The sequence below is a fragment of the Ipomoea nil genome, unplaced genomic scaffold (assembly GCF_001879475.1).
Source record: "Ipomoea nil cultivar Tokyo-kokei standard unplaced genomic scaffold, Asagao_1.1 scaffold1834, whole genome shotgun sequence".
In the NCBI taxonomy this organism is placed as follows: domain Eukaryota; kingdom Viridiplantae; phylum Streptophyta; class Magnoliopsida; order Solanales; family Convolvulaceae; genus Ipomoea; species Ipomoea nil.
Window position 1 is genome coordinate 3323882 of NW_017618262.1, and position 14877 is coordinate 3338758.

The window sequence follows — 14877 nt, forward strand, 5'->3', positions numbered from 1 at the left end:
AACCATACTCCTTTAAGTTACCTTCCATAGTGAAATAATGGGCCTATCCATGACCTTTTCATGGAGAGATAATGGACCTTCATGACCATTCATTGTAGGATAATGACTATTCAAGCAGAAATATAAATATTTATACATTCATTTAGTTTGCTCATAACAATTATTATTCTTCAACAGTTAGTTTGATGATAATAATTCTTCCAAGTGCTATTTTAAGTTTTAACTAAGTTATTTTCTCGAGTTAATTAATTTTTTCAATAATTATCGTTGTAATTGGTCCTATCAAGTTGATTGGACTATTATGCTTAAACCATAAAAAAATATTTGAACGTGAAAACTCAAAATATTATACTCCATAGGTACACAAAAAACAAAAGGAAATTCATATAGATTTGCACTGATGCATACATTTGTACATTTGTAATCTAGCGTGCCAAATTACAGTACTAATTAACACATTAACACCCTTTATTAATAATATATTTTTTTCACAACTTTGTAGGGACTAGGGAGTATAGATATATATGTATATTTCAGAATTCTTTTCAAACAAAAGAGCAAGACAAGAAACGTAAAATCATTTCCCAATCACACCTGGATTGGAAGGCTTGGACGCTTCAACTACCATTTCTCGTACATTCAAGGCAAGTGGAACCCATCTCAACACCCTCCATCCATCCAAACTGTACTAAACAATTCAAACCTTATTTTCTTCAATCTTCATCGTCATCAACACTCCGGTGTTTGCGTGCGGTCTCTCCGAGGATCCTGGCAGTAATCGTACACTTTATGGTTCCTCTGCACCCACGCCATCGCCGCGTACTGCTGCGCGCTCAGCCCCGTGTAGCCGCGCGGCGAGCTCGGGGTCGCCCGGCACCAGGCCGCCGCCGACGCCTCGCAACCGCCGATCTTGAAATCCCGATAACGCCCCACGAACGGCTGGTAGTTGTAGTCCGCCTTGTACTTCCCGTTCTCGGTGGCCCACGATGACGCGTCCCAGATCGACCCGTACACGTACATCGGCCGCTCCGGAAACGTCGCGTCGCTCTTCCGTGGGTACCGTCGGATCGGCACGTCGTCGACGAAAAATCTGCAGTCAACGTCGGCGCAACAGTGAGTCGACACGTTAGGAGAAAAATGGGATCCCACGAAAACTAAATTACAAAACTTTATGATTCGTGTGTGGGTCTACCTTATTGAATACAAACAATTTTCAGACAAAAATAGCATATTGAGGGCTCATGTCACCTACACAACAATCATTAAACAAATGCATTTCTTTAATCCTACTTTATGTAGTATTACTCATCTAGTGTTTAACTAATCCCGGTTAGTGAATCATTAAAGCTATATTTTTATTCCAAGAATATTATAAAATTAATCAATTAACTTTAATTAAGTCGTAGATTATCTGTTCTATACTTTCTTAATCTCTCTCAGCCCAAAGAATCAATATAATGCCCACCAGACCGCCATCATAGTTCAATTTTACGACCAGCTATTTAGAATAATAACAAAAGTATCATCACATTACGTAGTAATTGACTGTGACAGATGATATGATGATATTATAAAAGAAAAGGGATGAGAAGAGGATAGTGTTACCGACATGATCTCATTAGGATTCCAAAGAATAGCATAATGGTGATAAGATTGGGTGGGGTCGAACCAAAGGTGGAATTGCATTTCACGTCCGATGATGTGGCCGTCGCCGCTTCCTCGTATGTACACATTGGTTTGCAAGGTGTACGGCTTTCCCGGCGTCGTTCCGAGGAACTCAATGTCGATTTCGTCGTGGTACCCCGGATACTGTTCGGTGTTTGAAAGCTGACATATATAGTACACATAATATAATATATCAATTAAATACTTTATTTATTTTTTTAAAACAATTATATATTATATTTCTGTGATCAAGTTCTCACATAGAAAGATGTTATAACTCCGGCAGTATAACCCGGCTGGAGCTTGACGGAAGTCCCAAAATAACCTGACCGATATGACCGGAGAGATTTGAATCCGCTTCCTGTATTATTCAACAAAAAAAAGATACAAATGATTTGTTACCATGTTAGATAAACTTATTATAAGTTGCGGTGATAAGTGATTATAATGTAAAAATAAAAAGGGAGCTAGTAATTAATGTAAGACCTACCGCCTGTGGTTCGATCCAACCAGATTGTTAACGTGCCCTGATTGTCCAAAGATTGGTGTTGAGAACCCCAAAGGTTACTATAGCCCTGGTAAAACCCTAGGGTTCGAACCCTAGAGCTAGGGTAGTAGCCAGGGGAAGGGGGACCCTGGGCATTGCTTGAAGGGAGCAACACCAGAACTAGGAGAGAAGAAAGTAGCTGAAGAGCCATATTCAATTCTTGGATGGAATTGAAAAGGAAAAAGCTGGAAGAAAAAGAGATACTACTTAATCCACAAAAGTGTATGTGGATAAACAATAATGTTTGTACTTGAGTGGTTGGATTGCTAGGAGGATATGAATATTGAGAGCATTGCACAAAGGGTATATATAATAGGAAGATATATTATTGCAGGGTCCCACGGGAGATGAATGAATGTATTGATGATAGGCTGACAAGGTTACTATACGTTGATGGAAGTTAGACATATAGACACAAACAAGAAGCAATTTTGATGGTTATTATATATGTTGTTGGTTTTTCGATTTAGGCATCAACGGTTAGCCAACACGATTGGTCTGAAATTAAGAAAATTAGGAATAACTGTTGTAAAATATTATTGCCTGAAAAAGGTTTCGAACTCTTTAAAAACCATTTTCAGATATTTATACAACTCAAACCTAATTATGATATTCAACCTAAAAACATAGGAAAGCAATCTGATATCAGCTATCTTTTCTACAAAAAAAAAAAAAAAAAAAAAAAAAAAAAAAAAAAAAAGGTAAAGGCGTCTTGAAATTGCGGATTGAAACAGACCAAAATCAACAACTTGAGTCGAAGTTCAATGCAAATATTACAAAAAATTGAATGGTAAATAATTTAAATTGAATCAAATTTTATTAACCAAATTCGATACATAAAATTAAACAAGATTAAGAGAGTATATATTGAAAACTCTATATTTAGTACAAGAAGCTAGATGACTTTTTTGTTTTATTTTTTCACTTGTCGGTGAATTTATTCCCATTTTTCTCATGATATAAGTTGTCACCCTCCATGTGCCCAATCATATATATCCATTCATACAACAAGCTAAGTACTGGTCCCTAGTTTAGTTGATAACTTTAAATTTTTGACAAGAATATACAATCAAATAAAACCATTGTACTCCCTTAAATGGAGTACACACATTATTATTAATCTATTGTCCACGCCACCTTAACATTAAGGTGAGATAATATAGGACTATTACCTTCGTCTATTGCGATCATGTTATGGGATTTAAAAATTTCATCATTTAATGCAAAAAAATATATAAACATATTTATTTTTTAAAAAATGAAATGATATGAGGCCGATCAATTCATGCTAATTAATGAATTTAAAACATTTTATTGCCACGTCAATTAGCTGATGAACAATTTTCATTAGTATTTAACTATTTATACCAAGTCAATTTCACACTATTATAATTTGTCCCAAAACCTTTTTTCAAAACATTCCTAAAATGTTTATTTTATATATTTGGTGTATGTATATTTTCTCGTTTTTTTTTTTTCTTTTACTTTTGTGCCAGCTCAATTTAAAAATTTCATCGTACACGCTCTTTGTATTATTGGTTATTGCAAGATATATATACATGAATCATGTTCTAATTATTTTAAATAAAATGTACCAAGCATATCCTTACTACTGAAAATTATATTAATTACGGAGTATTTGATTTTGTAATATCAGTAATTTAATTATTTATGAGGAAAAAAAAAAATTCAAACATACCATAGGTCATGCACGTGACTCGACAAGCCGACACTGATAATCGCCACGCAGAAGAATTGCTCACACCCTCATTTTCCTCCCTATTTTTCAAATTTCTATTACGTTGAATATAATCTTGATTATAACAGGTGCGCCCAATACAATATTAAATTTTTAAAATAATAATTTTATAATTTTAAACATATAAAATTTGTTTACATTTACATAAATTTTGTAGGAATTATTAAATTTTTAAATGCACATTTACAACTTTTTCATAGACTTCTATTAATACCTATTATTTATATTATAATTTCCTTTAATTTTTTTTATGATATATCATATAATTTTATAGATTTTAAATAAATTTATGAATTGTAATTTAAAAAAAGAAAATAGTTATCATAAAAATAGTGTATTATAAATATAGAAAATAATGGTTAAATTAGTCACTGAATTATATGAAAAAACAATTGAGTCATCCAACTCAAAAACTACGATTGACTCACTGAACAAGCCTAATTCATGCCATGCAATCAGGTAAAACAAATGACTTATTGTCCAAGTTAATCACTGACATGGCGATTAATCTTTACAAAATTATTCATTTTTACCAAATTATATATACATATATAGGGGTACGATCAAATGAAAACATGATCTCCTGTAAAAGGTGAGGACTGATGTTAACTATACATTAGGGTTTATTAATATTTGAAAATTTTGTATATAAAAAAAATTCAAGTCAATTTTATAATTATTACAAATTTTAAAGCTTTCAATTTTATAAAATGAACCCACCCTTTTTCTCTTACTTTCCTGCAATCTTCAACCACTAATATACCAAAATGAATTTTAATTTTAAATATTTAAAATTGATGAAAAATATTTTTTAAAAGTTAACCGCCATGTTATATGTTAACTTGTAGAATATGTCTGTTTTTTTTTTTTAATACCTAATTACACAAATTTGAGTTGTTTAAGAAGTCAATTGTAATTTCGAGTTAGATAGCCAATTACATTCTGGTCTATAATTTAGTAGCTAATTTGACTTCTAATCTTAAATTTAGAATCTCACTTTTACCAAATAATATAATATTATGGAAAAAAGTAATACACCACTCAAAAAAGAATATTCAAATGTGTTTTTAGTGGAGATCTTGAAGGAAAGAGCTTTTATTTCGGTGATTGCAAAAAGAAAATATCATTAGAGAGTTTGTGTTATTTGGAGAAAAGTTTTTAAGAGTGTAGGGAAAAAAATATTTATATCATTTAGGCAGAAAAGGTTTTTAAAGTTGATAGAGTAAAAAGTTTAGAAGTCTAGCATTTAGAGATATATTTTAATAGATTTCATCAATTTATTGATAAGAGATAATATAGTGATTGGTTGTGGTTAGTTTGTTAAGTTTGTTTCGTATTTATTGCTGTGGTTACCTTGAGTTTAGTAGTTTTAGTTTCACCTTTGTAGTATAAATATCTCTTCTGAATAATGTAAATTCATCACTTCTTTACCAATTTACAAAAGAGAATACAAAAAGCATAACATAAGAGATTTTATAAAAGTTCATTACTTTTTGAATATCAATTAACTTTTAATGACTATTTAAAATATGAATAAACTATTACTCAACTTTTAAATACAATTTAAAAGTCTTAATCCAAGCAATACTATCCGATTTTTAAAGATTCTTTAAATAATATAATTTGAATACATATTGTCTAAAATTTTAAATTTATAGATTAGATACATCCCTAAGTACACAACTATATTTTATAAATTGATATATAAATAGTATTAAATTACAACTCTATTGGTGCACCTAAAATTAAATATGAATGCATAGAAAACTCGACACCATATTGAGATTGAAGTATCAACTTAAATGAATAAAGAATTCCAAATGTCAATTCAATATAGAACCAAAATAACATATTGCCATATATGTCGACTACTTGGGTCCGGGCTACTATTCATGATAATGCAAAATTTAGGGCAAGTAGCTAGGCTCCAATTGATTTTATAAGGAGCATGTCAAAATAAGCAAAAAACCAGAAATGAAGGGTCCATGAGCCTCATTTGTACAACATATAGATTTCGTACAATAACTCACTTCAACTAGAATTCAAAAACATAAATAAAACTCTTTCAATCAACCCGTCATACTAGTCTTCTAATATGATTTACTTCTTCTGTAACTTTGTGTAATTTGTAGTATATTACACAAGTGCAGAGTTTACCTAGTATACACATTCGGGTTTGAGCTATAGGTTTCCTTAATCATTCAAAAAAACATAAATAAAACCTGTAATTTTTGGACGTAGTTTATGAAATAATCTATCAACCTTATACATAAACGAATTAAAAACCTTTTCTTCTTTAATTTACAGGAAAATATGTAATCACTACCCGAATGTGCGCTTTAGGTGAAACGCATGAGATAAACCAGTTTAAGTTGCCCATAAGTTTAAACCGAGAAGGCCAATAAGCATCTAACACAATGAGTTAAATTTGGAACTTGTGGTTACCAGGCCAAACCAACTCGACTGTGTTACCTTCAAACTCTTTTCTATAACTAACACATTTTGGTGATATAGAGTTAAATCCAGGAATGATCCCTTTACTATTGTTATTTACCAATTTTTATCCTTCGACTTTTAATTGGACCATAAATGATCCCTTGACTTTTCATCATTATCAATTTTCGCCATCGACTTTCAATTTAACCATAAATGGTTCCTTGACTATTGATTTTTTTCAAATTTAGTCATCTAGTTAAATATCATTTTAATAAACATTAAATTTAAGGGTAATAATGTAAAATTTTTAGTTCTTCATAACGATGAACTCAATTTGTCAATCTCAACAACAAGCTAATTTTTACATTATTATTTTTAAATTTAATGTTTATTAAATGAATATTTAACTGAATGACCAAATTTGGAACAAAATCAATAGTCAATGGACCATTTATGGTCCAATTGAAAGTCAAAAGATAAAAATTGGTAAATGTCAATAGTCAAGAGACCATTTCTGGAATTAACCCTGGTTAAATATAAATAATTAAATTTTACATAAAGTCATAATTCGTTGGAAAATAAAGGATCAAAATTCGATCAACCGTTTTCATATCACACTGTATTTTTAATCATTTACATGATTTAAACATGTTATTTGCCCATTTGGTAAAAATACGATTACTTAATTAATGGACATGGTATGGTAGTTCATAAATATAGATTCCTTATATAGTCATTGCTTAGATAAGCTCCTTATCTGATCTCCAAGCTGGACAATATGCAACTTATTATTGCATACAACCGTTCTGTCATTATTTGAGTGTTAATGTGAACATGACATTATCTTTATGTACGTACAATGTCAACGTTTGTTTTGTATAACTGTAATGGTTGCAGTAGGCGCTAGGTGTTAGGCAGGCTTTCGGGCAGAGCCTAGATGGAATTTAGGCGGGCGCAAGAAAAATAATGGGAGATTTGCAGTTTGACAATTTTAATGAAGCTATTTTCAACATTCAACCAAATAACACATTCAAATAAATGAAATAATGATAATTCATAAGTCATAACATCAAAATAATATTAAAAAATAGAAATACTCAAATCCTTCCATCATCCAAAAATTCAAAGTATCAAACTAGTATACAGACGGCTGGACCAGACGACATCGGTCAAAATCGAAAGAAATCGACCGACTAGGCCGATTTTGACCCATTTTGCCGCCTAGGCGCCCGACTGATTTTTGAGCGCCTAATAGTGAAAACGGAACATCCTAGGGGCGCCTAGACGCCGCCTAGACTAATTTTTACAACACTGATAATTGTATGCAACATAATTTTAATATAATTGTATGTAACTCGAGTCAAATTTGAATTAGCTGAACGGTGGATACCAAATGCTATAGGCAAAACCAGATCATCGGTCCCGCTTCCATGAACATATAGTCATATATACACCGCTGGCCGGCCGGCTGGTCTTGGTACAATTCTTGACTGTTAAGGATGCAATTAAGAACAGGATCTTCAGCTTGAATGGAGATATATGGGTTTATGGTTGCTACATATTCTCATCATCTCCGGCGGCTCATATTGTTGACTAAAATCATTGATTTGGTAGGCTATAACTATCAACAACACTGTTCATCTGTGTGCATCTCTGACAAGCGACAGCGGCTTTCATGGACTGCAACTCATCAATTATGGAGTTAGCGACAAAGGGTTTTGTTCATCTCTATATATGTTCTTGGCCGGCCTTCCATGGCCTACCTCACCTTCTTTTTTCCCCTTTGATAATCAACGTTTTCAATGAAAGGGAAGCACGGTACGATCCGATTTGCCAATTCTAGCTTCTTCTGTGACTATTTTTTCCGATTTTTTATGACACTGGAAATGCGCAACCATTAGTCAGGAGTACGCGTGCAGAGGAAAATCCCGCTCACATATAATAATCTACAAATCATATAACAGATATAAATTGCATTAAGAAAATTATGTGCGACAAAAGAGTGTGTACATTGAATAAATCTTTTTACTCTGATTCTGAGGTAAACTATATTAAAAAGATCATGTGAGATAAACAAGACAATAGCATGATAGACTTTTTTTTTTTGGGTGCATGTTGGGGCCTATATATTGCCGACAGTTTTGTGAAGCTTCGGAGATGTTAACGTGCTGCCGGTTCCATCAATCATCTTTTTAATTTAAATTGGAAGTTATTGAATTTTTAAAGTATTTTGATTTTATTTCACAAATCTTGGATGTTGTCTGATAGCGTAGATTCGTATATCTAAACCCTTCGCACGAAATTTTAAACAGTTTGAGATGACTACCGAAATTTGGCTCCATTTCAGCTATCTTGTTCTGTGTTTCCAATACATCATATCATATCGTTTCATCATGCCTCAAATTTCATTATTTTTATTTTATTAATAATAAGTGATGTATATAAATTGTAACTACAAGTTTACTTTAAAAATAAATGGTATACTTAGAGACAATTCTACCTAAATAGGTCAAGATGTAAGTTTAATAATCACAAAGTTACAAGTATGATTCCCAATTGACTCTATATTAAGATAATATTTTTCAACTAAATTTTTATTAAAAAAAATTAATTGATTGTTAATCAATAAAACTATATATATCTCATAATTTTCTACTACCGTTGAAAATCAAAGATTTGCGGTTGCAAAGTTATTTTACGACCACATTTTTAACAACTTTTGTGATTTCAAACTCGTCAAAGTGTTTTATCACTTTTTTCTCATGATCAAGAAATTAGTTTGTTAAGTACCTTATGTTTTACTTAAATTTCTTATCATTGAATGATCAAACTTACAAATAAAATAAAATAAAATAAAGACATAGTTACTGAACATTTTTCAGCAATCTAAGTTTTCAATTCTCGCATAAACATTTATTGTTTTTGCTTTCTCGTAGAAACGATGAAAAAAAATCAGTTAGCTGAGAGAAACTAATTAGTCTTTAAAAAAAATTATATATATATATATATATATATATATATATATATATATATAATTTTCAAATTTTAAAATTGGTCACAAAAAAAATTTCGGATGACCAAAGTGGTTTGAATTTTACTTTTCTATTATGATATAAAGAATTTTTCAACCACTCATACTTTTAAATAATGGTAAACAAAAAATTGTAAAAATTTAAAATTTTCGTTCATCGGACTTTTGGGTTGTCATTACTTGTAAAAAAAAATGATTATTTTTCAACTATGTTCATTAATTAGTTATTTCAACCGAATATAATAATAAAATTATATATATATATATATATATATATATATATATATATATATATATAGACACACACACACAATTATTCACACAATAAAGTTGAGAAGTTTGGACAATATACCACAAGGCATGTGTTGGGTAAAACTACTTGTCTTAATCCGTTAATCGTTGAGCACATGTTTATGTGCATTCTTAGGAGGAATACATGATTTTAGTCCTAATGCAATTATTATATAATGCCTAGAGTGGGGCTGCTTGCTCCCTCGCAATGTTGAAAAATAATATGGAGGACTATATATAATACATTTTTAATATATTATATTATCTTCTCAAAATTTATATGATAAAAATTTGTATGGTAAAATTATAAAATAATTTATTGAATTCTCCCCTCTATCATCTGGCCTGGCTAAGTCACTTTGTATGAATTAATTATTTACTTTTATATATGTTTATAAATATGCTCACACGAATGGATTTAATATTTACACACACATATAGCTTGTCATAGCACAATATATGATATATCATAATTGGACTCGATGAATAGTATTGACTGCTAGCTAAAAGAGGAAAGTCTAAGAATAGTGTACAGTGAGGAATTCAGAAAATTTGAACTAAACAATTCCTTGGGGATTTTGGAAGTCAACCATATACTTTCAAGTGTGTAATATTCCTTGAGAAATGATTGTGGCCATGTTTACTAACATAGTTACTTATCAATTAATTTTGGTTTATTTGTCTACTATTAGCTGTTTGACTTAGTTAAACAATCAATATGAGTGTTTGACTAATTATTTTTTTTGTAACTTATTGTTCTAAAATGATAAAATTCAAAAAGCTGCTCAAAATAGCTTTTTTAACAAGCTCTTTGAAAAAAGTCATTTTGCATGTAATCCGTTATCAACTAATAGCTAATTTATTTAACACTTTTCTACCATCAGCTAATGCTATTAACTAATCAAATTTATTACCTAATCAGCTAACAATTATTTACCAAACACCCCTATGTAACTATTATACTCCTTTGTTCACACTAACAAATATGCCTTTTTGACACTAAATAAAAGGTTTAATACAAGAAGGGACATAAGACAATCAAATAAGAGGATCAGTTTGAGAACGAGTAGCCCTTGCTAAAGTATATAACTAGGCTTATTCACTAATTTAGAATTGAAATAAACTAAAAGGACACTGCTTCAAAGTCTCGTGTATACTCTTTGACATTCACAGATCACACAACCTGCAAAAGAGAAACTTGACAAAGAACCATTGAGCAAGTTGCAAACAATCTGTCAATCAGAATATATAGATCAACACCTATAATCCATGGGCAAAGTTATAGGTGGTGCGTGTATGACACATATAGTTATTGGTTGTAGCCGGGTGTTGGGGTTTTTGAAGGGAATGTACAAGTAATTAAATAATAAATATACAGTAAAAATATATTACTATATATCAGGCTAATAATGTAGGCTTCAAAATTAATTAATAAATTAAAACAGTGTGACAAGTTTTGTAGACAAAGACATTATCTAATGAAATCCTCAATTGGCAAAATTAGCGAAGGTCTTGTGCTCTCTAGCTTACACGCAAAATCTTAAGATATAAGATTTTCTTAATTTCTTGTCATCATCACTACTGCTGATTTAGATTAATATGTTAATATATATAAAATGTTGATGTGATAAGATGATTGACATGCATGGAATCACATTAATTAACCTTTTCCATTTCTATGTGCAGTGCATGGATGACGATTGAGCTAATTAAGAACTTTACATGCCATTATTACAACTTTTCACTCAAATTAAATAAATTTATATATATTGTTGATTAGTAAAGATTATTTTAGTTTAGATTAATGAGTTAGATCCATATAAAGATTATTTCAAAAAAAAAAAGTGACAAATCAATTACTAAAGTGATTATGTTTGTTAAGTGTTTATGTGTCATCAACTATATAATACACAAAATTTATGTTCATAATATACATAATTTATTTATTTATATTTATAATACACATAATTCATGTTTATTATATTGTATTTATATATATGTGTATTATGAACATAATTTCTGTGCTTTATAAACATGAATTATGTGTATTAAACCATGATCCACAATATAACAATTGACTTTCCGTACCTTCTCCTTCAAGTCCAATTATCTTTTAACCCCATATTCAAATACCTCATCAATTATAAATTCTAGCATTTAATAAATAAATTAAAAGTGTCATATGAAAAGCTTCACCATAGGTGTATGCGCACATACTCATATTTAATACTATATATTTAGGGGATGTTTGGTTCATGGAAAATGTTTTCCAAAGGAAAATATTATTCTTAAAGTGGAGGAAAATGTTGTTTTCTGCGTTTGGTTCATGAAATTCATTTTTCATTAGAAAATGAATTCCTCAAATTTGAGGGAAACAAAATCCTTGGTTAGATTAAGATTTTTGTTTTCCATGGGAGATGGAAAGAAAAAGTGTTATGGATTACCTATTTTACCCTTGTTTTCTTTTTTAATATAATTATATTACTCTTATTAATTTGTAGGAACATATAGGTCTTTATACTCATTATTCCTTACAATTCCAAATCTAACCAAACAATAGAATTAGTATTCCCAGTAATTCTGTTTCCACCAACCAAACAATGAAATTCATCTTCCTAGTAATTGTTTTTCCATGGAATTTCAATTCCACTTCCCTTAAAATATTTTTCGCGAACCAAACTAATCCTTAAAAGGAAACAAGAAATAATAAATTTGAACTCCAAACTTAAAGGTCTCTCACTCTGCTTCTATCATGTAAACTAGTGAATGAAGTAAATCATGATACGTTTTAATTGCTTTACAAGCTAAGCTGCAAAATATTTTTACACTAAAGTGAAATATTTTTACACTAAAGTGGAATAAGAAATGATTGTGAAACAAGATTAGTTAATTTTTAAGAAAAAGAAAAACCCACAAGGATATGATATTGCAAGAATGATAATTAATTAAGCTTGGGTCCCTAATCATCTTATCCTATCCAAATCATTTAGTTTGACGAATATATGTATCGGATCATGTGTGTCAATATATACTCCATGATTAATCTCAAAAAAAAAAAAAAAAAACAAAAAAAAACAAAAAAAAACGTATCTTTAATTTGGTGATAATGCATGGTGTTCATATGTGGTTCACAGATGTAAGAGACAAAATGAATTAAAGACAATACTGAGTGGCAAACAAACAGGAATTAGGTTGCGAGTATTATTCATATCTGTTGATTATGAATATATATCTTCTCCCACTAATGCTTGCCGATTGATTTTACATTTCAAAGAAAAATATTCTTAATTCAATATTTAATTATATAAAATGTTAAGAATCTCATTAGTAATGTTTTTGTCATGTATTGTTTATTAATTGAATGAAATTAAATGAAAAGAAAAGAAAAGAAAAAAAGAATGATCACTTCTCCTCCTTCTATCAATGATTAATATAATTGTCATGTTATGAATCATGTAAGGAGTAAAATGTTAATTGGAATCATTTATAGCATATTCTTTAATTAATAATTATAAAAAGATGCAATTTCGGTTATTATTGAGTTATAAGAAGGTAACAATAACAGAGTCAGTAAGTGTGTTATAAATGTTACTACTTTTAGTTAATAATTAAGTTATTATTGAAGTGCATCCATTCATTCCATTTATTACTAGGTTTGTCAAAATTGATCTTTACATTTGAGAAAGTCTAGTTGACTAGTGGAATGAAACTATACTAGCAGTTTTTAAGTAATAAATTAGGATGAATCCAAGATGATAAACAAGATGTGAAATTTCATTACTAGCTTTAACCAGTTTTTTTAAGAGTATCAATTAATTTTAACAAATTTACTAATAGAGAAATTGAATGTGTCATGCATTTTTGTGATAAACATGACACAACAGAAATTCTCAATCATTGCTCGAAGTTTTCTTAATTGCATGCATATTATTATTATTATTATTATTATTATTATTATTATTATTATTATTATAATAGTATACTCTCAAGATGCTAGGGCTTAAACATATTAACAAGGCGTTTGGTTGGAAAGAAGGAATTCCTTTTTCCTTTCCTTTTTATGAATGAATTGCAATTCATATGGGAGGCAATGAATTGCAATTTCATCCAACTAAACAATGCAGTTTCTCCTTTCAAAGAATTACATTGACATTGAATTTCAATTCATGCCAACCAAACACCACAATAATAATAATATAATATGAATGGGGCGCGGTGGTTTTGGCCAATGAACTACTACGTATTATTTGAAAATAAGAATATCATAAAATTATTATAATTTGATGATTTGCAACAAATTATTTGTTATGAGAACTTATAATAAGTCCATACTTAATCCTTTGTCTATTTAAAATATAATGATTAAGAACAAATTTAAGTCTCAGCAACTGTAATCATTAAATTGTCTTATGTGTTGTTAGGTTTAAGAGCCAATGAGTAGTTGAGTCTATGCTAAGAGTCTGTAATTCGAAAGTTAAGGTGAAGGAGGAGTGATTAAGTGATAGGAGGCAGATGGCGCACAATGCATGGGTATGATGGGCTATAGGTTTGGTTGATGATTGGCCTTGTGTCACGTACTATAAGAACAATTAAATTAAATAGGGCAAATTATATACTGCATCAGGGCATCCTGACCCAAAACGATGTTGTTTCTATAAGTTGGGAGAGTTGACGTGACGGATATCGTTCCGTACGTCTAATCCTGTTACAGTTTTATTTTATTTTTTATATTTATGTGTATTATGATAAGAGTTTATGTATATTATGTATTATGTTATGAGTTTATGTGTATTCTACTATACAATTTTGTATATACGAAACACAAAATTTTTTAGGGCGTATAATGCATTCTGCGTCCTGATGCTCAATATAAGGATTGATTAAATAGTAACATGGAAGTTTGTACAGGCATGTACTACGATGTTACTGGCTAAAGAAGTAAAGAGTGTATAGATGTCAAAATAAACAATAATATAGTAAGGAGTTACGGACAGGCCCAACTTTTGGCTTGTGCTCCCAGGCCCAGACACAGGGTCCCAATATTTGGCGCCATGGCGAAATGGATTAACAACTCTCAACATTATTGGGGGTCTTACTAAAAAAAGAGAGAGAGTTATACTCCGTAATATATAACAATATTATGTCTGC

At 30.2% G+C, this 14877-nt stretch overlaps 1 protein-coding gene across 2 annotated transcripts; it reads right to left on the reverse strand.

The window, feature by feature from the left end:
* Positions 1-360: 360 nt before the first annotated feature.
* LOC109192766 (xyloglucan endotransglucosylase/hydrolase protein 31-like) lies at positions 361-2491 on the reverse strand. 2 transcript variants are annotated; one of them, XM_019343468.1, is made up of 4 exons: positions 2159-2491; positions 1926-2026; positions 1610-1827; positions 361-1090 (listed from the first exon to the last, which is right to left on the reverse strand). In XM_019343468.1, exons 1-4 carry the CDS (start codon positions 2361-2363, stop codon positions 730-732), a joined length of 885 nt encoding a protein of 294 aa, XP_019199013.1. In that variant the 5' UTR covers positions 2364-2491; the 3' UTR covers positions 361-729. The 2 variants fall into 2 exon arrangements, with proteins under 2 accessions (XP_019199013.1, XP_019199012.1); XM_019343467.1 differs by having other exon boundaries at positions 2156-2490.
* Positions 2492-14877: the final 12386 nt, after the last annotated feature.

What these genes read in the sequence shown, in the direction of transcription:
- LOC109192766 (XM_019343467.1), bottom strand. Translation starts at nt 2,363, where the DNA reads ATGGCTCTTCAGCTACTTTCTTCTCTCCTAGTTCTGGTGTTGCTCCCT. An exon ending in GTTGGATCGAACCACAGGCG is followed by an intron (nt 2,027 to 2,155) that starts GTAGGTCTTACA and finishes TGAATAATACAG; the next exon opens with GAAGCGGATTCAAATCTCTC. An exon ending in TGGAATCCTAATGAGATCAT is followed by an intron (nt 1,091 to 1,609) that starts GTCGGTAACACT and finishes CGTTGACTGCAG; the next exon opens with ATTTTTCGTCGACGACGTGC.